General features: G+C 48.3%; 1 protein-coding gene across 1 annotated transcript in view; it reads right to left on the reverse strand.

The window, feature by feature from the left end:
- MYO5B (myosin VB) overlaps positions 1-27,938 on the reverse strand; it is a gene marked incomplete at its 5' end in the record, with an annotated part of 171,587 nt that overhangs the window by 44,054 nt on the left and 99,595 nt on the right. Inside the window, 8 exons of the mRNA XM_084278155.1 lie at positions 28-267; positions 3,603-3,842; positions 6,917-7,073; positions 10,199-10,410; positions 11,565-11,676; positions 23,383-23,469; positions 26,269-26,366; positions 26,994-27,140. Coding sequence (XP_084134281.1) covers positions 28-267; positions 3,603-3,842; positions 6,917-7,073; positions 10,199-10,410; positions 11,565-11,676; positions 23,383-23,469; positions 26,269-26,366; positions 26,994-27,140 — 1,293 coding nt within the window. The remainder of the gene's footprint in view (positions 1-27; positions 268-3,602; positions 3,843-6,916; positions 7,074-10,198; positions 10,411-11,564; positions 11,677-23,382; positions 23,470-26,268; positions 26,367-26,993; positions 27,141-27,938) is intronic.

Consider the following 27,938-nt stretch of genomic DNA (forward strand, 5'->3'; position numbering starts at 1 on the left):
ATGACCACCTACACAGCGGAGACATACCCTTTTCAGCAGGTCTCTCTCCTTAATGTAGCTGTCTTCCACGACCTTCCTCTCACTGTGGGCTTTCTCAAGCTCCAGCTGGAGCTGCTCCACCTCTGCCTGCACGCTGGCAAGCTGGTCGCCGTCAACCTTGCGGATCTGCTGATACTGCACCAGTTCCTTCCTCAGCTTTTCCACCTCGGAGGAGTGGGCAGTCGTTAGGCTGGAGACATGCTCGGTGAGGAGTTTGTATTCTTTGCTCTGCAGCCAACACCACCCCCAAAAAGAGGAAAAGACAAACATAAACAAGATCAACACACGCACTGGATGCGCTACAAAAGCAACCATCAAAAATCCTTGAGCATGGAGGGCAAGAGATTTACAATGCACATGTCAATAAAGCTCATAAAGCTAAAAAAAAAAAGCTCAAAATTATGACAAAAGCTCAGTAATATTTTGGTAACTGTGACACAAGCATTTGTTAAAGGGATGTTACACTTGAAGCAAGGGCGAGCAACGCTTGACAGCGCTCACAACCAAACAAAACAACCCCACACTTCTATTACAGCTCCCAAATAATGTTGCTTAATGCAACTGGTTTGTGATTTTCTTTAGGGGGGGGTCTGTAATATTGGGTTTGCAGTTTATCCTTTTATTCCTGACTCCTCTGCCAGCAGGAGCCCGGGGTGACAATGCACTTGTAGCGTAATTGCAGCCTTGACTTATTTGCTCAGATTTTCTCCTTTAAAGCACTGAGCAGTGATTTGCTCCCAAGTTGTGAGCCCTGAGAATTCAGAAGCTTTGATTTTTGTGGTCCAAATCAAAGCCAACGGGAACTACATTGTGACTAATAAAACATCACCATTATTAGCCAGTTTTAGGAACAATGACAAACTCACAACAGACCAAGAGCTTAGGTTTAGAGTGTACCACATAGCTTTGCCAACATTAGGTGAATAACCATGAGAGCCACAGAACCAGTTTGACATTTGAAGGGTAGTCCAGTTTTAAAACCTCCTCTTTGAAAGCTTTCAATAGAGCTTTAAAGATCTGGGTTCGTATCCCTCGCTGCACAAAAGATCTGAAAGACTTTCCTTTCCTAAACATGACTTTTGTGGGCACTTAATTTGAGCATAAGAACATCAGAAACACCAATTTTCATCTTTCCTGGTCTTTCTGGAAAAATATTTGGCAAGAGGTGGTTGTCCAGACCAGTTGAGCATCCTGGTAATCTGCATCTTATCCTCGTGCTGTTTCTTGGAGCTTTAGTCACCAGTGGTGTTACACCAGCTCCTGGAAAACTGTTCCTTCCATTCAGCAGCTTTTACTCAATCTGGAGGGTAAGAAAAGCTTGAGGTGCAGAAGTCAGAAGACAAAAGTCTTAAAAGACAGAAATGCATAATTTTTAAAAGCCATGGGACAGGGGGAAGTCCTGATGCACAGTTTTTGACTGGCCAGGATAAGCAGTAAAGGGGCAAAGTCATGGATCCTGAGATGCAAATTCTTCCTCTAAGATGTTTAGCAGAGTCAGGAAGCAAGAAAATCATTTCAGTGCAAAAAGCATGGTCTATCTCTGTAACGGGGTCAAAGGCTCTATTAGCTCCTGTACAATAATTAAGTTTTCAAATAATTTTATAGCCTGGAAAAGAAAAAAGAACAAAACAAAACCCAGCCATGAAAGCAGAGAATTTAATCTTCTGGGTCTACACAGGTTCTGTCAGACCAGACCGGTTCCAACACATGGTGAGCTGGGGGAACCCTCACCTCATTTAGAAAGTGAATTAAATAGGAGCAGTTATGGATGCCAGAGCCTGTGAGATGAGGCTGACATACAATAATGGGTTTTAATGTTTTCAAAGAAAGATCTTCTCTTCCTCAGGGGCACATGGAGTATTGGATTGCTCTACTGATGTGAGAGCTAAAGTAGCTGAACTAGAAACATTTTTCTTCCATGGCTTAGTCAGAAAGTGATACAACTGCAGCTCTCCAGGTTTCCTGCAATTTTTAATCTTTTTTTGTTTGTTCATTTGGTTTTTTAAATTAATTGGCATTCTGAAAGGTCATGTTTATAGATTAGAAAGGGCTGAAATCAAGATTCTTCAAGGCAACTACAGTGCAACCAACTTGCTGCTGCTAGGAACAAATAAAAAGCTATTGGGCTGAAAAGACAGTCCGGTGGGATGATGCTCATCAGCACTTCCAAAGCATCCCAGGGAAACCTGCCAGTCCTGAAACAACGGCTAAAATTAGCTCACTGGACTGACTGCCATAAGTAATGTGGAGCTGCAATTCTTTCCTGCAGAAGGTACACAGAAAGTGAAGGAATTCCTTCAGAACGGCCCATGCAGGAGACCAAGATGAGCTCCAGCCTGCTATTTATCCCTCTTCCACACCTCTCCACGACTCCTTCCCCAAAGCAGACCTTTTTGCTGCTTTCCTCGTCCACAAGGGGGAAGTCAAAGTTAACCAAAGATTGTGGTTTATTTCTTTATTGTTGTACCCTCTCACTTCTCCTAAATGGCAAGGAATTGGGGTGTGGGGGGATAAATTTAAATGAATACTGCTGCTCCACTGCCAGGCGTGGGACCTCTCCTGCCATGCAGGGAGTGCTGAGATCTAAGGCAGCAAGGAAAGTGTGTGTGTCATGTAGAAGGGTTTCTGACAACACCCGGAGCACAACGGCACACGGCAATTACTACTAAGAGGTACTACAAACGAGTAGGTGTCCTGACTCACAGACACTTTCTCCTGCCTGTAAAAGGACATTTTTAAGGTTTCAGATGGATATTAATGTGTCCATTAATGTTAGTGGGCACAGCTGGGCCCTACTCAGCGCTTCTTATACCCTTGAAGTCCCTGTACAGCATCGAAAGCCGCAGAGGGTATTTATGGGAGTTAACTTGCACACACATGTTAGCAGGTAAAAAAACCCCTCTTCCCAAGTGTGTCATGGAACTAGTATTCTGTAGCTCATTAATGACAAGTGGCACACGGGGTGAGGACCTCCCTGTGGTCACACTGTCACAGTCAGACCATCAAGCCATCCCCACAGGCACTTGCACTGCACCATCTCAGCTCTCACTGTGGCTCTTCCTTCTGAGCAGTCGTGAGGTCAGGTGACACAAACATGCTCACACCACTTTGCCAAGTGAGTGTTTACCCAATTTACCCTTTACCCTCCCGGTAACGTGACTCTCAGGACACACAGCTCAGCACAGCAGACTGCAGCAGAGGCTCTGCATCCTCAGAAGTGCAATGGCCAAAGCCTCTTTGGACTGACAACCCCATGTGGAGCTAGGCTTGGGTTTTCAAGCAACAGCTTTCAAAAGTGCCATTTTCTCTTCCTCCTCCCAGAACTTCTGGGCAGTTCTTGCAATAACCACAACGCAGCTTTTGCAGCTTAGTGGCAAGTTGGAGACCCAAGATCCAAGTTCATCTGCACTTCCTTGGTGGTGTCCCAACCTTACAAGTGTCTGGCCAGCAGCAGGAGGCTGGCTACCTCCCAGACATCATGGGAAGGTAAATCCTGCCCAGGAATCACAGCACAAGAGAATCCAAGCAGGACCACGCTTTCCCCAGCACGGCTCAGGACGTACCTGCTCATCAATCTTCCTTTGCAGCTGGACCACCTTGTTCTCCATACCAATGTTGAGATTCTTCAGGTGCTGCACTGAATGGGCCTCAATCTTCAGGGTTTTCAGCTCTTGCCTTGCCTTCATGCGCCGGTAGTAGCACTGCAGGACAACGGTGGCAGCCCTGATGCGACCGAAGCGAATGCGTGCCAGCCACCCACGAACACACTTCTGGAGAATGACGACCTTGTGCTCGATGAGCATCTATAAAACATGGGCAGAAACAGGACAACTGAGGGACAGGAGTCACCCACAAAGGTAGCAGCAGCCATGGGTTTGCTGCCACGTGCAGCAAACGTCCGCCCACTGTTTCCCAACCTGCCTTCAAAAGGGCTTGTCCTCCAAGCACCAGATATAACTCACTACTGAGCAGAGTTTTTGAGTCCCCCCCCCACCATGTTATGATAATTTATATAGCAGATAAATAATATCCAGGTGGGATTTGTTATCATATGGATAACCTTCAAATAAAACCCCAGAGTCCTTTTCACTACAGTCTGCAGCCGGTTCTTCTGCATGAGCCAACTTCTAGAAACCTGTGTCTGTTTCTGTGAAACTTTTGGCAGTTTTGCACTGTATTTCAGGCTCAGATCAGATGTGAGGAAAATACTCCTCAATGAAAGAGTTGTGGGGATGTGGCACAGGCTGCCCAGGGAGGGGGCTGAGTCCCCACCCCTGGGTGTGTTTAACAGAGGGGAGATGAGGTGCTCAGGGATCTGGTTCAGCACAGGACAGGAACAGTTGGACTCCATGAGCTTAAAGGTCTTTTCCAACCCTGTGATGCTGTGATTCTGTCATTTTTCTCCCTAGAATTTAAGTAGGTGGCAGTTAGATTCCCTCCTCTACAACTGAAGACTGATGTATTAGGGATACAACCAGAATGATGTTAAGTAACTTCTTATGCTGATCTCTGCTGCAGTATTAGGAGGAAAGAAATACCAATAGAATTTAAAGATTACCAGACACTTTGCTGTTATTAGTTTGGGATAAGTTGTATGAGAAAAGGCACCGTAACAGCTTCTCTTACAAATCTTTTCCTTCACCCTATGGCTTTCTTTGCATTTGCAATTTTTAATTCAGAATAAAGGGACTGTGTGAACCTGGGATGCAGCAGGAGTTATTCTGATTAAGCTCTGTATGTCTCCAGCCTTGGAACTCTTACAGAGAATGCCAGGGACGTCCAAAAAGCTAGAAAACCCCTACTCTGCTAATTGGGGACCTATTCCAGCCTTACAGCACAGTCTTGGTGGGCACTGGGCATGCCCTGACCCCATGGAGCATCACCTGCAGCCTTGCATCTGTTGCCAAACATGCACTTGAATCGGCACCTATATCCAACACATATATCCATGTGCTCCAGGGATGAAGGATGTTCAGATTGGAGAAGCCTGGCCTTCAGCCAGCTTCTACACCTTGCTAAGATTTTGGGTTGCCTGGAATCTCAGAGAGTTTTAATACTGGGCCAGCTGCCTCCCCTGCTTCCAGTTTATAGAACAGGTGATGAAAATGCAGCAGCAGCATGAATGCCTGATCACCACCACCCTGCTGCTCTGTTTCAGAGGACATCCCTGATCTCTCTGGTGGATCACCAGATAGGTAACATCTGTCCTCTCCAAGATGGGCTCATTAGAGAATCATAGGATCACCTGAGTTGGAAGGGACCCATAAGGACCATTGAGCCCCATTCCTGGCTCCACACAGGCCCAGCCTAGTTAAGAGATGGCACTTAGAGCATCATCCAGACGCTTCTTGACCGCAGCCCAGCTCGGGGCTGTGACCCCTTCCCTGGGGAGCCTGTGCCAGTGCCCGACCCCCCCTCTCCTAATATCCTCTTCCTAACATCCAGCCTAAACCTTCCCTGGTGCAGCTTCATGTTGTCCCCTTGGGTTCTGCCCCTGGTCCCCAAGGAAGAGGAGAGAGATCAGTACTTGCCCCTTTGCTCCCCCTTGTCAGGAAGCCCCAGACCCCTATGATGTCTCCCCTCAGCCTCCTCTTCTCCAGGCTGAACAACCCCAGGGCCTTCATCTTCTCCTCATAAGTTATCCCTTCCAGACCCTTCCCCATCCTCATCGCCCTCTGACTTCTTCAAGTGTCCCCATGACCACCCATCAGGTGTAAATTTAGGTGACTATCAAGGTAAGGGTGGATCTCAGGAGGGGGCTGAAGATTCCCCAAAGCTATTCTTGGTTTCCGCACCATCCTGCCTACTGTCATCAAGCCTTTACTCCCTTGCTGCCAGCTCCTGGTTTAACACAGAAAGCTAATGGAGACAGCTAATTAAATGTGGATTTCTGTTAATAAAGACTTGATGACTTCAACGACAGCCCTTACCACTCTTGCCACCATACTGGAAATGGCACCTGCAGCGCAGCTCAGACACAAACTCAGTTTGCCAGGGAGGGTTTTTGCAGAGTATGGCTTAGATGAAATGACATTTCCAGATTTCCACAGTGCCTTCCAGCATCCAAATGACTAACGTAATTTAGCTGCTCCTCTGAGGTGCTGCTGCCAAAGCCATTTCTGCTTGCACAGCTTTAAATGGCAGCACTCGACATCACCGCGTGCTCTCCAGAAACACCAGAGGCAGTGAGCTTCTTAAAGCACCAAAGTAGCCTCAATAAACACATCCTCATGCTATGCCAGCAGAGGCGAATCACAGAATCACAGAGGTTGGAAGGGACTGCCAGAGATCATTGGGTCCAACCCCTTGCCAAAGCAGGGTCCCTAGGACAGGGCACACAGGGAGACATCCAGATGGGGCTGGAGTATCTCCAGAGAAGGAGACTCCACACCCCCTGGGCAGCCTGTCCCAGGGTTCCCTCACTCTTACTCTGAAAAAGTTCTTCCCCATGTTGGAGTGGAACTTCCTATACTCTAACTTGAGGCCATTGCCCCTTGTCCTGTCCCCACAGACACTGAAAAGGGGCTGCCCATTTCCCCCTGCATCTCATACTTAAGATATTTATAAACATTAATAAGGTCCCCCCCTTAGTCTTCTTCTCTCCAGGCTGAACAGCCCCAGGTCCCTCAGCCTTTCCTCCCAGGGGAGATGCTCCAGGCCCTTAATCATCTCTTTAGCCTCCTCTGGACTCTCTCCAGGAGATCCCTGGCTGGTTGATCCCAGGGAGCCCAGAACTGGCCACAACACTACATGTGGGGCATGACCAGGGCAGAGCAGAGGGGGAGGATCCCCTCCTGTCACCTGCTGCCCACACTCCTCCTGATGGAAAGGTTCTCCCTACTTGTCTCTGATGCAAAGACACTCCATGGAGTCGTACCTTGCGATAAATCCTCCTGGCAAACATGCCCCGAGCAAAAGCCTGAATGGTGATGGTTGAGCTGCGGAGCCTCTGGAAAGCTCGGAAGCTCTGCAGCATCCGGTACTGCTTCTGGAAGATGATGGCAGCTCTTCTCCTCCTCAGGTGCTCAGCAAGTCTGCAAAGCACAGGGAAAAGGTTAGAGGTCAAGCTGAACTCCCCTTCTAACCTTCTTTTGGTCACGGGAAGTTTTAAACCCGACACGAGAGATAAAAACCTTGTGACCAGAAGGAGCTTGATGGTGTTCAAGAAAGACCATCCCAGCAGTAAGGCTGAGAGAAGGGCAGCTGCTGGCATGGCTGCTTGGGAGTAATGGGAACACGTATGCAACCAGACAGCGTCCTCAGCACCCTGGAGCACCGCAACCAGGAACCAGCACACCTCATTATCCCTAAACAGCTTGAAAAGCAAATGTTCCCCAGCCTTTTTCCCCTGGGTTTGACCTCTCTACCTGATGTGCTCCAGCCAATCAAGGGCCCAGGCTGGCCCCATCGTTTCCCTAACTATAAACAGCAATCGTGGCACGGGGTACCTACCAGCTCGGTGAGAATGGCTGCAAATTGATTTGACATTTGAACCGGTGTGCACTGGTTTGGCAACGTTCGGGAGCAGAGCCCCAAGCGGTCCACAGAGAGTAAATAATGAGGGATGTGGTCGACCCCTGACATGTTGCTCCCCTTCTCCTACTGAATTAATGTTCAATTTGCTGCTACACAGGTTAATAAATGCCCATAAAACCTCCATTTAATTTGGTAATTAGCTTGTTTTGCTGAATTTATGATTCATTTATTGCTTTCAGCATGAAGAATTGCTGTAGATATTTGATCCACTTTATTTTTTTCTATGATTTTGTAAAGAAAAAAAAAAAAAGCCTATTGAAACTAAAACTGCCATACTGAATTGGCTTATACATTCCCTGCTTCAAAGCCAACAGCTTCTCATTTACGACCCACCAAACCAGAACCTGCTAATAAGAATGAGGGATGCTCTGTTTCCAAAAAGAGGAAGCAGTTATTCACAGGGCATCCGACCCTATGAAACCAGCACAAACAGGTGAACTGAAAAACCACGTTGAAGAAATGCTGCACCAGAAAAAAAACAAACATGTGGAAATGCTACTGAGGCTGAACACCAGGCAGCAAGAGTCCTTCTCCAGCCCTTGGGTGTTCAGAGTTTCTGATGGTTTCCACACATCTGCTTCCAGTCTCTCTTTTCCTAAGCTCGTATCCTCTCACTCCCACATCACCAAGGATTTCTCTTCCCCTGCCTAGAGGTACAATTGGCTGATGCAAAGGCAAACACAGATTCCAAGGCTGTAAGTGTGCATGAAGAGCCCACCAGAAAAACTGAAGTCCATCACTGACTCCCCCTTTTTCTTAACCTTTCTCTTACTGCTTAGGTCTCCTTTCCCTTGACTTCAAGTGAGCTGCAACACTGCTGAGAGGGACCTGCAGCCACAGGCCTAGGAAAGTACGTGGACCTCTGAGGACAAGAAAAGTCTGGGTCATGTTTTAAATAAAATCACCACACTTCCCAGCTCTGCTCATTTGAGATCTCCCAATCCCTGGATTTTCCAAGAGGTCAAGAAATTTAATAGGAGCAAATAATACCACAGACTCAGCTAGCATCTTGGATGTTCTTCCAAAATCATAGAATCACAGAATCATAGGGGTTGGAAGGGACCTCCAGAGATCATCAGGTCCAACCCCCTGCCAAAGCAGGGTCCCTAGGACAGGGCACACAGGGAGACATCCAGATGGGGCTGGAATCTCTCCAGAGAAGGAGACTCCACACCCCCTGGGCAGCCTGTCCCAGGGCTCCCTCACCCCCACTGTGAAATAGTTCTTCCAAATGTTGGTGCAGAACTTCCTGTGCTCCAACTTGAGCCCATCGCCCCTTGTCCTGTCCCCACAGACACTGCAAAGGGGCTGGCTGATTCCCCCTGCATCCCCTGCTTAAGATAATTTTAAACTTTAATTAGGTTCCCCCTTAGTCTTCTCTTCTCAAGCCTGAACAGTCCCAACTTACTCAGCCTTTCCTCATAGGGGAGATGTTCCAGGCCCCTAATCATCTTCGTGGCCCTTCTCTGGACTCTGTCCAGGAGATCCCTGGCTGGCTGATCCCAGGGAGCCCAGAACTGGCCACAACACTCCAGGTGGGGCCTGAGCAGGGCAGAGCAGAGAGGGAGGATCCCCTCCTGTCACCTGCTGCCCACACTCCTCCTGATGCCCCCCAGGATCCCATTGTCTCTCTCAGCCCCCAGGGCACACTGCTGGCTCATGGCCAACCTGTCATCTACCAGGACCCCCACGTCCTTCTCCACAGAGCTCCTCTCCAGCAGGTCACCCCTAACCTGCACTGATCCAAGTGGTTATTCCTTCCCAGGGAAGGAATGGGTGTCAGGTGCCCAGTCACCTGTGTTTTGGGATGCTCTATCATTGATTTACCATGCCCTCACACCCACCCCATGTTTGCCAGCAGCAGGCTACTCTTCAGTGCGGTGTTACCCACAGAAGTCTCAGCAAGCCACTGACACTGAGGAAGCCCGAGGTTCCTGGGCACAGAGAGTTAAACACTGAGCTCTGTTATTCTGTGCTGTAAATAGTCCCGTTGCCAGTGTTTTGGAGTGATTTTTCTCATCACGAAGGATGCAGCAAATCAGCTCTGAGAGCACCAAGAGGGCACAAACCTGGTCCCTGCAGAGGAGTCACCTGATTCCAGCTTGGCTGCCTATGCTACAGCCCTGGCCCAGAACCTAGAAATTAAATCAACAGAGGCACAAAACTGCTTTGAGACAAAGAATTTTGATCTCTTGCCCCCCAGTACAGCTGGGGAGAGGGGCTAGGTGTAGGTCTTGACTTTAGCACAGGACCTTTTGCCATAGTGGTACCACAACATGGGTCTTGTTTAGAATCATAGAATGGCATGGGTTGGAAGGGACCCCAAGGATCACAGAGCTCCAACCCCCCTGTCACAGGCAGGGACACCAACCTCCAGGCCTGGAGCTACACAAGGTTACCCAGGGCCCCATCCAACCTGGCCTTGAACACCCCCAGGGATGGGGCGTTTACGCCGGGCTGTAAGTCAACACCTCAAGCAGAGCACTTGCAACGTTTCTCCTACGAACCTCCCCCAGGGTTTAAGGTCCACAGGATGCCACAGACTGAAAATAAAAGTGTCCAAAAGCGGGTTTCCACTTGACCTCCCATCTAGCCCTTCCCCAGAAGGCTTCCCGGGACCCACCTCCGTGCCAGAAACCCACGAGTGTAACGCTGGACGGTGAGAGCAGCTTGTCTCTGCCTTTCGTACTTGACCCTCTGCAGCCAGCCCCGCACTGTCTTCTGGATCATGATTGTGGCAGCTCTGAATTTGTCTGCCCGCAGCTTCTCCAGGTATGCCACCTGGCCTGCACGGAAAAAGATCTTCGTATGGCCAAACTGGAACTTGTCTGGGTCCTTTTTCGAAAGCACAAAGGAAGTGAAATTTAATTAGGGCAAACAGTTTATACTTTTCCAGTCTGTGTTGCTCAGTAAACAGGTTTACAAACAACAACAAACACTCTGAATCAAATTTTTCAGCTCAACTCACATATCTTAATTGCTGAAGATACTTAGAGTCCAAACTACTTGAACTTCTACATAAGCACTGAGGAACGGAGCACTAAGATCCAGTCTTAATTCCTAGATATTTATACAAATGTTGAAATTTTATTTTTGGTGGTGTTTTTTGTTTGGTAGGGGTTTTTTTTCTTTTGTTTTGCTTTGTTTTTGTTAGTTTTGATTTTAAAGTCAAGTAGAGCAATGCAACACAACAGGGCTTCAAGAAAAGACCTCCTTCTCAAAAAGATTAACGCTTCCATCTGCAAAGTCAGACAGGCACCACCAATGACTCTGCAGCCAAGACAAACACTTGGAGCATGAAGAGGATGGCTTTTGCAGGGGGCAACCCTGCTGAGTCAATTCCTCAAAATCCCACAAAGAAAACAAGGATCAAGACTTAAAACCTGGCTAAGGTTCTGTGCACCCTCTGGGCTCCTCATCAGCTAGACAACAGGAATAAACCTTTGTGTGCATGTCTCTGATTTAAAAATTAAGCATGTGAGCAGTAAGGTTTTGGTAAAGGGATGTGGAAAAGAATTCTTCTTTCCTTAGACCCATTATGGGGGGGAAATCCCCACCCATAGGATGTTTCTTCTACATATCAGTGGTCACTGAAAGTCTCCTGCACATCAAGGTAGGGCAATTGCTGCATTTTCTCTTGTTTGTGCAGGGACATTTAGTGGTGGGGTGACAGAACAGTTTGACTAAGGTGCATGATGTTGGACCTCCAACACGTGCTCCAGCTACAGCTAGCCAAAATACAGGAGGGGTTGGAGGGATGAGGTTTCTGGAGGTGGCCAGGTGTTCATGAACAGAAAACTCTGGACTTGACCAGCATGATGAGCTTGAGTGCAAATCAAGAGATCCAATGTCACACTTGCTCTTGCTGTCTCTTTGTGAGACAATCCCATTTTGGAAACAGCCCCAGACTGAGCACCTGCTCAAGCAACAGGTGAAGTACAAGCAAAGAAACAATTCAGATTGTATCAAAGCCACAGGGTTCAGCTCACCTTAATGAGCTCTTCCAACAGGGTTTTGCAGATTTGCTTCTTGTCCATCTTAGAGAGGTCTCTCTTCTTCATGAGCACACAATACCTATTGAAGAAGTCGTGGTAGGTCCATCTGAAAGCAAAGCATATGCAGTGTAAGTCTGCATGCTGGGCAGTAATTCCTTAAAATAAAGTGGTTTTTGAGTCATAGATGGGTCAAAATTGGAAACTCATATACCAAGGGATGTCTCACCCTGAAGCTACCTGAACAGAGCTAGGTCACTCAAGCTGGACCCCTGGTCTCAGCCCTCCCCTGCCACTGAATCCCCTCACCAGAACATTTCTAGCCTGGAACAGAAGAGCCATGGATGACCTTGCTTTCACTCCTCCTGATGGACTTCCCAAGCTGCTGCATTTTACCAGTCAAATGCAACAAGGTGGTTCCCTTCAGAAATGATATCTAATTCTGAAGAGACCATACATCTCCTGATTTAGCCAAAACATTGAGAAAGCAATCTCAGTAAGATGACAGAGCTTATCTAGGCCAAATCAATTTGGTCTGTTAATCTTTATTTTGCTTTTCAAGTTTTGTTGAATACATATTTGAACCAATTAATTTACTAATCACACTGGTTGGTGGCTGAGACCCTTAAAGCAAACAGGAAATCTCTGGGCCCTGGAAAAACAAAGCAGCCACTTGGAAGATGCTTCACTGTCACCAGCAGTGAAGTTTCCAAACTTCACTAATTGAAGGAACCAGGGCACTGTATCTTACTGCTGGGAAATACCACCTCCTGCCACCACTGTTAGATGTAGAGCCTGCAGACCGGAATCCTGAAATTGGCTCAGCATCTGCCAAATTTCAGCCTCCTCCAAATTAACACAGTGAGTTATGAACCCCTCAGAACCTGAGTTCTTAATTAAAACACCAGGCAATTTCCAGCACTGTTAGCCTGATCCTCACCACATGGACGTTCCAGCAGCCAAGAATACCTGGAACAAAGAGCAGCCACCCAGCAGCCTTTCCTCCTCCACCCAGCAGCCCAATGCACGCCCTTTCCTTTTGCTGGGGTGTTGTTATACCCAATTCTTCCCATTTTCCCACTTCCAGAGATTGGGTGGAGGGATAGAAAGGCAAACAGATCGCAAAGGGACAGAGTGATGCTTGTGATGGGTCGGGTTTGCAGCCGTGGGGCTGGGTGAGACATCACACCACCTGGGCACCTCCAATGCTCAAGGCTGCCTCCTCCAGAAAACAAGAATCTCCAAGGAAGGCTGGGAGCTGGGATGTTTGGTACAATAGGCATACCAGAAATATAACACTTCTTTCAAAATACAAGACCAACAGAGTTTCACATCTGTTCAGAAAAGGCAGCAGGGGAGGAAAGCCAGTTTGATTAAAAGCAATACTCTAATTAAAAGAGAGCAGTAGAAGAAAATGTTTACAGGAGACTGGAGGGAGAAAAAGACAAAAAATAAAACAAAAAATGACTTCTAAGGACTGGGAATTGCCACATAATCTCTTCATGGCCACAAGAGTCCTCAGCATTGCACCTGAAGCAAAAGGTAAGATGGGAGAGCTGCTGAAGGCAGGAGGAAGGAGGATGTGATGAGAGTGATGAGAGCAATGAGAGTATTTCCCACGCTCAGACTGCTCTCAGTGGCTCTCGAGTAGCCAGACCTAGTGAACATTTCATCCCTATGACAGGATCCTCCTTGGGCTACCCCTAGGGCTGGTCAGCCAAGAGTATCCACCCTCAAATGACCAAAAGTATGGGATTATCACTTAAAAAAATAAGGTAACTGCTATGAGGAGCTCTGTCCGGGGTGAGGTACAGCAAAACAAACCACAAATATTATGTAAAGCTATGTGCTTGTGTCATGTAGGGTTTAAGCTTAAACTTCCCTCCTCTTTCCTTTTGTTTTACAATGACACTTTCCTGTTTTGTAATCCTTTCCCTTTGTGCAAACACCCATTTACATTTTCAGCACGTCTGAAGCTTTACTCAGCTCCAGACCACAGGCGATAGGAGAAGCAGAGCACACAAGTGCCCGAGGCACACGGCCAAGCACGGGATGCTGGAGACCTCCTGCCTGGCTCAGGTATTACTCAAACCAGGGAATGCTTGGCAGGGAGAAAAAAGGAGGAGGGAGTATTCCCATTATCCTGCCAGAAGCAGTTCAGGGGCAGATATTATTAACTGAAGCTATTTGGAGGAAGGAACCATCCCGCAGGTGCTACCCGGGCTCCTCCATCGAAGAGCAGATGCCGAAGAGGCAGCACGTGTAACTGGGGGCACAGGTCCCAGCTGGGCAGAAAGTGGCAAAATCCATCATCTTCCTGCACTGACAGAGAGATGGGGATCCCACAGCTGCTTTCAAAGGGCCAGACACCTGCAGAAATTCCTTAAAAACAGACAAGTCACCAGGTGCAGGGTCTTTCTTCTGAGCCTGTCATTCTTGTGAGGGGTTGACCCAGGCTGGAGGACAGGTTCCCTCCTCAAAGCCACTTGATCGCTGCCCTCCTCAGCTGGGCAGGGGGGAGGAGATCAAACAAAAGGCTCCTGGGTCCAGATATGGGCAGGAGAGATCGCTGAGCAGTATCCATCATGGGCAGAACTGGCTCAACTAGGAATAAAATTAATCTAATGTATTGCCCAGACAAAACAGAGAAGGATGATGAGAAATAAACCCAAATCTTAAACCTTCCCCCCACCTCTCCCTTCCTCCCAGGCTCAACTTCACCCCCCATATCTCTCCACACCCCCCAGTGGCACAGGGGGATGGGGAGGGGGGTTGGGGTCAGTCCATCACACGCTGTCTCTGCTGCTCCTTCCTCCCCAGGGGAGGACTCCTCACCCTCTTCCCCTGCTGCACCGTGGGGTCCCACCCACAGCAGACAGTCCTCCACCAACTTCTCCAACCTGAGGCCTTTCCCACGGGGCTTCCCTTCTCTCCATGGGCTGCAGGTCTCTCTGCTCCCCATCCTCTTCCATATGCTACAGGGCAACACCCACTTCACCATGACCTTCTCCACAAGCTGCAGGGGAATCTCTTTCCCTGGCACCTGGAGTGTCTCCTCTCCCCCTTCTTCACTGACCTTGGTGTCTGCAGAGCTTCTCACATCTTCTCACTCCTCTCTCTGGCTGCAGCTGCTGCATACAGTTTTGCTGTTTTTTTCTTAACTCTGTTACCCCAGAGGTGCTGCCACCATCGCTGATGGGCTCAACCTTGTCCCTTCATGGAGCCAGCTGGTGTTTGCTCTGTTGTTCTTGGAGAAGCTTCTAGCAGCTTCTTGCAGAAGCCACCCCTGCAGCCCCCCTCCTCTACTACCAAAACCCTGCCACGCAAACCCCAAACAGTTCTCTTTTCACAAGGTGGCAAAAGCTGACTTTGCACTTGTTTCCATCTGACTCTGCCTTGAACACAAGTGACACGACTCACTTTTTAGGATTAATTCTCACATGAGACATCTGAACTGGCAAGGAAAAGGCTCACTGATGGCTGTTGGTGTTTTCCAGGGCTGGTGACACCCGTTGCTGTCTGTCTGCATCTCCCAGTGGTTCCCAGCTGCACCTCCACAGCACAACATTGCTTCACCCTTGCTGCAGCAAAGCCACTGTCGCCATCCCCAGCGTGATTTAGCAGGAGATGACAGTCCTGAGATCACAGCACTTGTATTACTGTCCACAGAGCATCAAGACAAAAGCCCTGCCATGCTGTGGTCCACCAGGACTTTCACTGGAATATCTGCAGTCCCAGTTAACAAGGGAAAGCAAGCTGGGGGTTCACTGATGCTGTTACAGGATCCCCCCCCCCCGCCCCCGCCCAGTGAAAGCAACTAAAGCACGTGGGTTTAATGTAACATACCTGTTTAAACCACTTCAGGGGCAAATCAGCATAAAATTACCTTACTACTACAAGCTTTGAGAGAAACAAACATCAGCCTCAAAACCTACAGGGGAGATTTTTCTGCAATACATCTGTATATTTATATATACATTTTAAAATATCTGTATGTATTTATATATGCTTCTTATATATTTTTATTCTTCTGCACGCTTTTTTTTTTTTAAAGAAGTTCAACATCTGCATTTTCAGCAGAGAAAGGGAAAGAATCACAGAATCAGCAGGTTGGAAAAGACCTTTAAGATCATCGAGTCCAACCATTCCTGTCCTGTGCTAAACCAGATCCCTGAGCACCTCATCTCCCCTCTGTTAAACACACCCAGGGCTGGGGACTCAGCCCCCTCCCTGGGCAGCCTGTGCCACAGCCCCACAACTCTGCCAGGGAAGAACTTCGCCCTCCCAGCTGAGCTGCCCCTGCCCTGGGGCAGCTTGAGCCCATTGCCCCTTGTCCCATCTCCTGTCCCCTGGCTGCAGAGACCATCGCCCACCTCTCTGCACCCTCCTGGCAGGGCAGGGGAGGTGGGGAGAAGGGCTCCCCTCAGCCTCCTCTTCTCCAGGCTCAACACCCCCAGCTCCCTCAGCTGCTCCTCACAGGATTCACCCTCCAGCCCCTTCCCCAGCCTGGTTGCCCTTCTCTGCACTCACTCCAGGACCTCAATGTCCTTCTGATGCTGAGGAGCCCAGAACTGGACCCAGCACTCCAGCTGCAGCCTCCCCAGTGCCCAGTCCAGGGGCACAATCCCCTCGCCAGCCCTACTGGCCACACTGTATCTGACACAAGCCAGGATGCCATTGGCCCTCTTGGCTGCCTGGGCACACTGCTGGCTCATGGTCAGTCAGCAGTCATACAAGAAAGAGAAAACTTACTTCCCTCCTGATACAGCACAAAGTGATTCCCAGCACCAGACAACATCTGCCACGTTACACCCGCAGTTCCGCAGGTCAGGACAGACTGAGGGAAGATTTTACCTCAGTTTAACTTGTTGGCCTGTATTAAATCAAAATCAGCACTCAGGTTTCCAGGATGCTGCCACACAGCATATGCATGCCTCACTGGTTGGAGCTGGAAACCACTGAGGGTCACTAAAATAAATACAATTCTTCATAATTATGAAGTTACAAGGTCCAGCCAGGTGGTGTAGGTGGAGACCTGTAACCAGAAGGAATTTCTGTAGCTGTACAACTGAGAAGGGGGGAAAAGGTGGCTCAAAGGACTGGACAGACCCTGCTCCAACTTTCCCAAGGTAAAAATGTAATAATAAATTTGGGCCTATGATCAAGCACAACCCAGCTTGAACATCAAAATTTTGCTTCAAAATCAGCACACGTCACTAAAGTGAAGAGGTAATAAAAGAAGAGGAAGGACACAGGAGAAGAACTCATGCCTGTGAAAAAAACCTTCCTTGAGCTTGAGGAGGTTCAAGGGCTTGACCAGGAGCAGGAGACTTGGTTAACCCAGCGATTTGTCACCTACAGGAATCAGATGGAGGGAATAAGCCGTAACATAAAGCACACCATAAATTGAGCCTTGTGTCTGTGGTTGAAAAAAACAAGATTGGAATGCTCTACACAAAGCTACGGCTGAGTGGGAAGCAAAAGAACTGCTCCTGCCCAAAATCACAGGGCTACGAACCCCAGAGCAGCCCTCGTGCTGCAGAGTCAGCTGGATTAATTACAACCTTGCAATTAAGGGGAGGGCTCGGGTAAGAAACTGGGGCTGAAATTCTGACTCTGAAGGAAGCCTCTGAAAAGCATCTCTCCAAGCAGTCAGCAACTGCCCAAAATATCTCCAACCTATTGTTTTAGTATGATCACAGCAATGCTATTTCAGCAGCACTGAATGAAGAGCTGACAGGGGTATAATAAGCGCTTGAAGCTTTTATGACTTTACCATAAAACAGTTTATTTCGGGGGCATAAAACTACTGAATGCAAAAAATCTTTCTATTAAGGGTAAATAAATTCATCACACATCATACACACCCCCCACCATCACCCAGGGCCACCCCAGTGAGCACCTGCTGAGCACATGTGTAAGGAATCCTGCCAGCACCACATGGTACCATCCCCGAAGGGATCGATGCTGTGAGCAGTGAGGAGCTGGACCGTATCGATCTTTCTATGGGAGCTGGAGGCTGTTGTTGGGGGGGGGGCAGGCAGGTTGTATATCTGAGCCAAGATCTGGCATGAAAATATTTCAGAAACTGCTGTTCAGGAAGAAAAACTCTCCTGCTTTGGTTACTGCAGCAGAACAGATCTGCCTTTCAATTAGCTCTAAAACACACAGGCTGGCATGGCTTGAAATTGAATAAATTTATAAAGCCAAATGGGGTAGGGGGCTGGAGATGGGGGGAGACACCCTCTATTTATGCACTACACCTCTGCTGGCAGTGGGCAAACAGATCTGCTGCAGCCAATCTTTTGCAGGTTTAGTTTCCCTGAAATGACAGCAAGACAGCTACAAGCACACTACCAAAAAAAAAACCCCCTATTTTCTATCCAAAGATGCCCACGATACATTTCAATTACGAATGTTTAATGTTTACAGAGTTTAGCAGCTGTGATTTCATACTGAACTGATACAAAGATGCTGCGCCTGACAGTCAGCTCCAGGGAAGGCAGCCCAATGCCAAAAATACTTAAAACCAATAAATTTCATAGATTAGCAGCTACAGTAAGAGCTTCTTTGATAGACTGCAATGACAAGGTTACATATTCATAGCGACAGCATGGTGGGAGACCACTGCCATTGCACCACCGACTGGAAACCCTGAGGACCAGCAAGAAGAAAAACCTGGAGTTCTGACAAAACCCAAGTCAAAAAACTTGTTTTAGAGAGTATTTTGTTATTAACGGCGACCTGCACCAATTAATTCTCTGCAGACTAATCTTCGTGTAGCCAGTTTCTATAAAGAAGACGAATGGCTTTATAGCAGAGAGACATCTTCCATGCCCTACCCAGGAAAGCTGATGACAGATTTACTACCCACACACCCAAGACAGTCCATTCATCACAGCCATTTATGCACACGCTAACAAACACGTTTCTTAACTGCTGCATAACATTTCACAGTAAATGATACGTTTTCAATTTACTGGAGATAGTGGTAGAGTGCAGCACACCGTGGAAATGATAAAACAAAGCCAGGCATACCCAAAGCAGGGAGGCTTCATGGGGACTGTATCATGCCTTTACGTGGGTTGGAGGACACAAAAAACTGCATGAAAACCCTTTTTTTTGTTGTTGTTTTTCTTAGAGGAACCAGGTTAAAAAAACCCCTACATTACCAAAGCCCCAAAACATTTAATTCTTCAACCCATAAAGTAACCACAGCAGAGTCACAGGAAATACAGCCACCTTCTGCTGTTACCCAGAGATCTCTGACCCAGAGCCACATCACTCTCAGAAGTCACTCCTGTGACTGCACGCTGAGAAACATTCAGATGCAAACACTGGAGGATGAAAATCATCATTTTTCTCCCGGTTCTGTAATAAAACCTTTCTGGAGATAACACGTTTTGAAAACTCCCTGTTCCTCTAGAGGTCAATTGCTTACACCCAAGTGAAGCACAACTCACAAGGACCAAGTTTTCCGTTATTATTTTAAGTGGTTTAAATTTATAACCTTCACACGGGGTTCAAATTTGAAGCAATTATTCTCCTTTTTCGTTTTTTTTCTTATTTAAATCCTCAATCAACCACTATAATCCCACATGTCTCAAAATGTAAGGAATTACAAAGGAATAATTGATGCTCTTTATGATGAAAACTGAGACTGATCTCACACACATAAAAACCCAGGAAGAACTGAAACTTCTATGACATTTCCCACCAGGTAAGATCCTGTGGAAGCAGCTTTTTGACAAGCTGTTTCATAAATCCAATTCAAACACACAGATAATTCATAATCTTTCACTGATGCTGCCTGATCATAGAATCATAGGGGTTGGAAGGGCCCTCCAGAGATCATCGGGTCCAACCCCCTGCCCAAGCAGGGTCCCTAGGACAGGGCACACAGGGAGACATCCAGATGGGGCTGGAATCTCTCCAGAGAAGGAGACTCCACACCCCCTGGGCAGCCTGTCCCAGGGCTCCCTCACCCTCACTGGGTAAAAGTTCTTCCCCAGATTGGTGTGGAACTTCCTGTGCTCCAACTTGAGGCCATCACCCCTTGTCCTGTCCCCACAGACACTGAGAAGGGGCTGCCCATTCCCCCTGCATCCCATACTTAAGATATTTATAAACATTAATAAGGTCCCCCCTTAGTCTTCTTCTTTCCAGGCTGAACAGCCCCAGGTCCCTCAGCCTTTCCTCACAGGGGAGATGCTCCAGGCCCTCAATCATCTTTGCAGCCCTCCTTTGGACTCTGTCTTTTTTATACCAGGGAGCCCAGAACTGGACACAAAATGCCTGGGTCTGGCTTTTGAAGAGTGGAGTTTTATGACCAAGGAGGATAAGGATGTCTAGAAACACAAAGTGTCTTCTCTCATGCAGAGTTGTCACTGTATATATATATGGCTATCTTCTAGAAACATTGAAATAAACAAACCTGTGTCCTTTTAGCATCCCAAATACTGAACCAGAAAAGGTCACTCTGTTATTTAGTCTTCTTCCCCCAGAGGAAGAACAAAAGATGACAAGTCGTGGTGATGGAAGAGTTATGTATTCTTATTGTCCTGGGAAAAAGCCCTCATCATCAAATGCATGCAAGCAGAGTCAAAAGCATGGCTGGTGAGCTTTTCAGGACGGAGTGGTCTTCACACCCAGTCAGTTATTTGCCCTAAATAGACCTTGGCTGGTCTTCAGGTGCTGCAGTGGTTTCTCCCCTCTGCTCCCCCTCCCCACTGACTAATTATACATCGATTTTAGAGCCGTGGGGTCTGAAGCGCCCACAGTTCAGTGAGCAGAGATGGAAAAGCACTACAAGTTTTTAGGAGAATTATGAATGGGTAGGAACAGGGTATCCCTGCTGCTATGCTGAGACCGGTAGCCAATCCCATGTACAACCGTCAGAGCACCCCAAACCTCCCCTGGCATCCACATCTGTAAAGCCAGGAGCACCTACTACACTGCAGAGCACAACCACGTGCTGAGCAAGCATTAAACAGCACCTCTGCAGCCTCTTCCAAATGAAGCCACTGCTGTTTCACTGCACTAGTGCACTGTTTCAGTGCAAGAGGACAGATGGACTTGACCCTGCAGCTACAAAGATAATAAAAGACCTGACCCCTGGGTTGGTTTTTAAATCCTCATCATGGCTTTGAGATCATGTAATTTAGGAGCAACTTTGATTAGTTACTTTACAGAATCATAGAATAGTTTGGATTGGAAGGGACTTTATAGATCATCAAGCTCCAACCCCCTGCCATGGGCAGGGACACCTCTCACCAGACCAGGCTTCTTAAGACCCCATCCAACCCGGCCTTGAGCACCTCCAGGAAGGGGGCAGCCACCACCTCCCTGGGCACCCTGTGCCAGGGTCTCACCACCCTGAGAGGGAAGAATTTCTTCCTAATATCCAATCTAAATCTACCCCCTTCCAATTTAAAACCATTCCCCCTCATCCTGTCACTCCAGGCCCTTCTAGAAAGTCCCTTCCCAGCTTTTCTATAGGTACCTTCTGATACTGGATACTTCTCCCCGGACCCTTCTCTTGTCCAGGCTGAACAACCCCAAGTGTCTCAGCCTGTCTTCATAGGAGAGGTGGCCCACTTCTGGACCTGTTCCAACAGCTCCATGTCCGTCTTATGTTGGGGACTCCAGAGCTGGACTCAGCACTTCAGGTGGGGTCTCACGAGAGTGGAGCAGAGGGGCAGAATCCCCTCCCTTGACCTGCTGGCCCTGCTCCCTTTGATGCAGCCCAGGATACAGATGGCCTTCTGGGCTGTGAGCACATATTACTCAGCTTCTTGTCCACCAGCACCCCAAGTCCTTCTCTGCAGGGCTGTGCTCTATCACGTTCTTCTCTATCACTTCTACAAATGCCTCACAGACATCATATAACAGAGCCAAAGGTGATGCTGAACCTTCCAACGGGGCCAGAACTTCCAGAGGAGGCCCCAAATCTCCATTCACCTCTCTGCCACCCTCCCACATTGGCAAAGGAGAGAGAAATTGATTTCTGCAATCCCTTTTTTCTCTCTTTTTCCTGTCCCATCACCATTCTTTGCCTGTCTGTGGAGGTCACCAGCCAACAGAGGTTTCACACAGGCACAGCAGAACCGTCTCATGTCGATGTACAGAAGCTACCATCAACGGCCAGGGGCATTCTGTAGCTTGCTAGGCAGCACACTCCTCCCCAAAAATAGGAACAGGGAGTTTCTCATGGCGTTGAGCATCACGCTCAGCCGACTCTTCACTGAGCGTATTTATAACTCCTTTGTCCCATATCAAAAGGCTGTGCTGACATTAACACAAAGCTGCCTGGCACTAGAAGGCAACTGATGCTTTTTTTTTTTTTAGAATTATTTGCCCTTGTCATACTCAGGGCTTATTTATAGTTTATGTTTTCTGATTTATTAGGCCCTAAAAAAACCCCTCTGTTGAATTCTGCATCACAATCAGCAAGAGTCACTCCACCCGTAACCCTTCCTTTTTAAGATGCAGGAGTTTGAAGCCTGAGCATGCTCCGGATGCGCGGCGTGGAAGTCTGCAGTAATAATTTATGACCCTTGTTTTCTTTCTCTGTGAGTGTAATCAAATATTTTTGGCTGAAATGATGATTGTAGCAGGTGCCCAAAGCCAGGGAAAGGAAAGGGGAGAGGGGAGAAGGGGGAGGGGAGAGGGGAGAAGGGGAGACGGGAATGGGGAGAGGGGAATGGGAAGAGGGGGATGGGGAGAGGGGAATGGGGAGAGGGGAATGGGGAGAGGGGAATGGGGAGAGGAGAATGGGGAGAGGGGGATGGGGAGAAGGGGATGGGGAGAGGGGAAAAGGGAAGGGAAAGAAGAAAAAATAGAGGAGAGAGAGGAGAGGAAAAGGAAAAGGAAAAGGAGAATGAAAAGGGAAAGGGAAAGGGAAAGGGAAAGGGAAAGGGAAAGGGAAAGGGAAAGAAGGGAAAGGGAAAGGGAAGGGGAAAGAAGGGAAAGGGAAGGGGAAAGAAGGGAAAGGGAAGGGGAAAAGGGAAAGGGAAAGGGAAAGGGAAAGGGAAAGGGAAAGGGAAAGGGAAAGGGAAAGGGAAAGGGAAAGGGAAAGGGAAAGGGAAAGGGAAAGGGAAAGGGAAAGAAGGGAAAGGGAAAGGGAAAGAAGGGAAAGGGAAGGGGAAAGAAGGGAAAGGGAAGGGGAAAAGGGAAAGGGAAAGGGAAAGGGAAAGGGAAAGGGAAAGGGAAAGGGAAAGGGAAAGGGAAAGGGAAAGGGAAAGGGAAAGGGAAAGGGAAAGGGAAAGGGAAAGGGAAAGGGAAAGGGAAAAGGAAAACATACAGTGCAAGGAGCTTTTGTATGGGGAGCTTCAGGCAAGCAGGGAAGAAGTCCTCCAGGGCAATGCCTGCTTCCAGGCAAGACAGAGGATATATAGCCATGATTTTGCTATTTGCTGTCCAGCTCTGTATGGGAATCAGAGCTGGCTGCCTTTATCTGCCATGAATGAGCATTTTCAGAGGTTTCACTGCAGTGAATTACTTCTCAGGCCCCAGCTGAAAGCACCAGCTGGAACACTGAACACAACTGCCCTCTGGCAGACCCACTTTGCAGCCCATTGCTTGCTAACAAACCTCTCAGATTTGAGTAACTCAGGATCTAATGAGGATTTTGCAAAATTAAAAAAAAAATGTATGTAAAAAAGGGGGGGAAATCTATCCTGGATATAAACCAAGCTACATAAATCCTGTTTGACCTGAAAACACCAGTGTTTCCCTTTCCCTCCCTCCCCCAGATAACGAACTGGCTAAGAGCAGACCAGGAGCACGACCCCATGCCAAATTCCCTGGATGGTACCTGGATGGGAAGCCAGATGCACTGATGCGGATGGTCTCCAGCACTCCACAAGCTCTCAGCTGCTGCACCGCCCTCTTTGGATCAAAACTGCAATGACATTTAGGATAGGGGTTAACACAGCGAGAAGGAGCCCACATCATCAACCCACCTGATAGTGGCTCTTCTGGGGACAGGAATTCGCTTCTGAGTTGGGTTAAACCCAACTCATCATTAGTCTAGGGGCTGAGGAAAACCACACAGCCCTGGGCAGCTTCTCTCCATAGCCAAACCTCAGTGGAACCACAGATCCCACACCCTGCTTTGCTGCATAGATCTCATACCTCTTCTCTCCATGTCACAAGGCGCTGTGCTTTTCAAGCACAACAGACCTTGCTCCTGCCCTGCTATCAGTGCCCTTGGGACAGGATGGCAATCTGTCACAATTAGTCCCTACACCCACAATCTACTCAGCTGTGTAAAGCATCACAATTACAGCAAAGAAGGGAACAGGCTACCCCACCATAAACTCCCCGATGAACCAGAGAGCATTACTTTTGCAACTCTAAGGGCAACAATGTATTTTCAAAAAGAAATAAAACTCAACAGCAAAATAATTCTGATCTATTAAATTCCACACCAAAACTAAATAATTAACAGGTCCCAGGGGTTTGCAGACCATTAAGTTAACCAGGAACAGCAGCGCTCTTATTCCAGGCCAAGAGCTTTGGCAGGCATCATCCAGAAATTCAAGGAACTTTTGCTCTCAGCTGCCTGCCCTCCTCTTTTTAGCTGGCATTACCCCTTACCACTGGCATGTCATCTGCATCAGCAATTTGTGCCAAAAAACTTCATGCCAACTTCCAGTTGAATACTTGGGCAGGGCACTCTCTGGCTCCTGCCACAAACCCACTTTCAGTGCAGGTACCAGCTTTCCCCATCACTTCTCCCTCCTTCCACCCCTTGGACCCAATGCACAAAGAGGTCCCAGCTCTCCAAGTCAACACATTACAACCTGGAAGAGGTCGTTGGATCAAGTTTTGACCCATAAGATGTGGATGTCCATTGATGTGTTAGGCTTCTAGAACAATGGTGAGGAACAAAAGCTTTTCAGGTACCCGCTTGCCCCTTCCTGAAGCCCAAAGTATTTACACCCACAGGTCAAGGCTGCATGAATAATTCTGCTCGGCCCCCACTGTGCAAAAGCAGCATAACAAGTAGTCCCCCCACTGCTCAGTGCCTTTCCAGGTTCCCTGGACCTGTCAAATCTACAGCAAGTTATTCACTACAACACCACAAACACGATGCAGGGTGGAAAAAAATCAGTCTTGGCTGTCACTCGCTTCAAGGGAGCGTGCAAGGGTACAATTTCCATAACAATAAATAATGAACAGGACTGGGAGATGGACAGGGAAGCTTCAGTCCTGGAAGATCCCAGGAAAATCTACATTGTACAGGAGGGGGACTTTCTGCAGCAGAAAGTCTGGTTGGTGGGAGTGAAATGTGAAAACCAGAGCGCCTGCAGCGATTTATCGGCGTGGAAAGCCAGGACTCGCTCTAGTGACAAGGGCAGCTGCAGGATGAGGCTGAAATAAAGAGCTTAAAAGTGGGAAAATACAGGTTATTACGAACTCCTCCTTTGGTGAGGCAAAGCAGGAGCACCCAGAAGGTTGCCTTTGCCTGGACTCGCGTAAGGATCACAAACCCTGCCTGAAACAGAATTTGGAAGGAAAACTGTCAAAGGTACAAGCAGGAGTCAGGGATTCCCCCACATCTCTCTCTCTCTGGAGTCTTCCTCACAGTGGATCACTCTGAGACACAGCCTGCAGCCAGGCACAGCCAACATCTCTGGGTGCTGCCAATCCTTCCTCCAAGCTTTGAGCCTGACACCCCTAAGAAACAAACCTCACCTCTGCACCAAGAGGTAAAGCAGGAGTGGGAGCAGTGCAGGTTGGAAAGGACCTCAGGAGGTCTCTATTCCAAACTCCCGTGCCCAAAAGCTGGGGCAGGTATGGGGGCAGAGCAGGCAGTGAAAGGCTGGGGATGTTTCCTTCCACCAGGAAAGCATGGCAGAGGCTGAGCCTGTTTACAAGGATGCTTCATCCTCCTCTGCAGGACGCTGTGGGAGCCGCCTCCGCCTGCACTCAGATTGCACTCTGACTGCAGCGGATCAGAGGGGGGGAAATGCCTCCCTGCTTACAGGTCGCAGTTGTAGCCCTTCCCTAAATGTCACCACCTGCAGCTTATGCCAGGGCCTTTAGAAGGCATCACAAGATCTGTTAGGTCCCTGCATACTAATGGACAAGCTTTGCTGGAGTGACAGGGAACAAAACTGGGCAGAAATACATTATCTAAGAGGTCAAACAAGGCTAACAGCTATTTGCTCACAACGCTCACAGCTTGGGATACATCTCTGAACCACGGAGGAAGATCAAGGCTGGCTTTTTGACTCAGCTGTTCAGTCCCCTGGAAACCTGCCTGAAGTTAATACGAGTCACATCTCACATCTTTACTTTTTTCCACATTGATTCTGGAGGCACCAAGACCATTTTGCAAGCGTGCCACTTCTCTCCCCTCTTTTCACTTCTTTCACTGCTGCTTTTCACTGTTTAGCCCTGTATCAATTTAAATCAAAGCAATTCTAAGACAAAATTGCACAAAGACCCTACTACTTCGTAGCAAGGATGCTCAGCATTAGCAGAGAACCAGGACCAGCATTAGTCTTCATTTCAGGGTCACAAAAACCATATAATGAAACTCAAGAGAAGCAACTCCAGTGAACCACAGGGACCTTCCAGTTACAGGAACAGCATTACAGAGGGGGAAACCTCTTTACACAGGAAGAAGAGTCCAAAGCTCACTCTGTTGCTACAATGCTGCAGAGATTTGCTCATCTGAAAGTCCACTTACGTGAAGGGGAGCTTCCCATCGTTCGGCTTGATGCAGCGCACGTAGTGAGGGGTGGTGGCATTCAGGGTGTCCATGAGCAAGCACAGCGAGTTCTGGAACTGCAGAGACAAAAGCCCAAAAGCTTTTGTGAGGAGGGGTGAAGGAGCTGAAAGCCACCTGCCATGTCAGCCTCTAGGTGAGACACAGCGTGACCCTCCCCATGTCCTCCCAGGACATGTAGGGGCAAATCAGAAAAAGAGCTGGTGGGATGAGGGTTTCCAGCTCCATGAGGTGCAAGAGCATCAAAGGTTTGGTTGGGATTCTATGCATCTGGGTCTTGAAAAATCTCCAAGGGTGGAGACAGTACAACCTCTCCAGGCTCCTGTTACACTGTTTGTCCACAGAAAAGAAAAAAATGCTCTTTTTCTCAAGTTGTTTCAGTTTATGAGCATGATAGTATTTTGGGATACAGCCCATTGAATGCCAGAGTGGCCTTCACCCTCCTTAGACCACGTCTAAACTGCTTCCAGTCAAGACTACTCAAGCCTGCTCTTCCAGAGGCACTGCTAGGTGGTCTCCAAAAGGCAACAAACAAACTGTTCCCATCCTACACCATGAGAAAGTCAAAGGGTTTTGATCTATCCCTGCTTCCAACCAAAGAAATAAGATCTCAACTGTAAAAATTTACCTGGATTCACCTGCCCTGTTCCCCTGCTGTTGACTGAGTCACTCAAATCATACGTTACCTGGTGCCCCACCGTTTTCTTGTGCTCCTTATTGGCACCTTTGATCGGGGGTCTGGCAGAACGAACGTTGATTTTGGAAGTTCCCTTTAGCATGGAAGTGGTGGGTGCAGGATCCTTCTCTTGGAACAAGTCTGCTACCATTTGATACTAAAATGAAAGAGAATGTCTGAGCAACTCTTGGCCGAATGAACCCACCCCAGTCACACCACTATGGTTAGTTTCCTCTCATCTTAGAAAAGGAAGGGCAATAGAAGGAAACCGAGAAGCGCTGCCCACAACAAACCACATCAGGAGGACCATTGGCCATTCTGCTTTGCAGTTCATCAAACCCTGTAACATGCACATTGAATCAGACAAGCAAAAAGAAAAAAATAAAAGGATGGCTAGCTGAAGGGCTGTATCATCTTGGCCGTGTTGTCCAAGGCACAAAACCTCCTGAACACACAGAATCATAGAATCACAGACTGGTCTGGGTTGGAAGGGACCCCAAGGATCACAGAGCTCCAACCCCCCTGCCACAGGCAGGGACACCAACCTCCAGGCCTGGAGCTACACAAGGTTGACCAGGGCCCCAGCCAACCTGGCCTTGAACACCCCCAGGGATGGGGCACCCACCCCCTCTCTGGGCAGCCCCTTCCAGCCCCTCACCACTCTCTCTGGACAGAGAACTTCCCCCTAAGATCTCATCTCCCCCTTCCCTCCTCCAGCTTCACTCCAGCCCCCTTGTCCTGCCAGTCTCTGCCCTTTAACAAGCTGATTCCCCTCCTGTTCCTCTGCTCCCTTCAGGGCCTGGGAGGCTGCAGTGAGGTCCCCCCACAGCCTTCTCTTCTCCAGGCTGACCCAGCCCAGCTCCCTCAGCCTCTCTTTGCAAGGGAAGTGTTCCAGCCCTCTAATCATCTTCATTGCCTCCTCTGAACCCTCTGAAACTTCATGTGAAGTTTCTCA

This window comes from Gallinula chloropus, assembly GCF_964237585.1.
Source record: "Gallinula chloropus genome assembly, chromosome: Z".
Taxonomy (NCBI): domain Eukaryota; kingdom Metazoa; phylum Chordata; class Aves; order Gruiformes; family Rallidae; genus Gallinula; species Gallinula chloropus.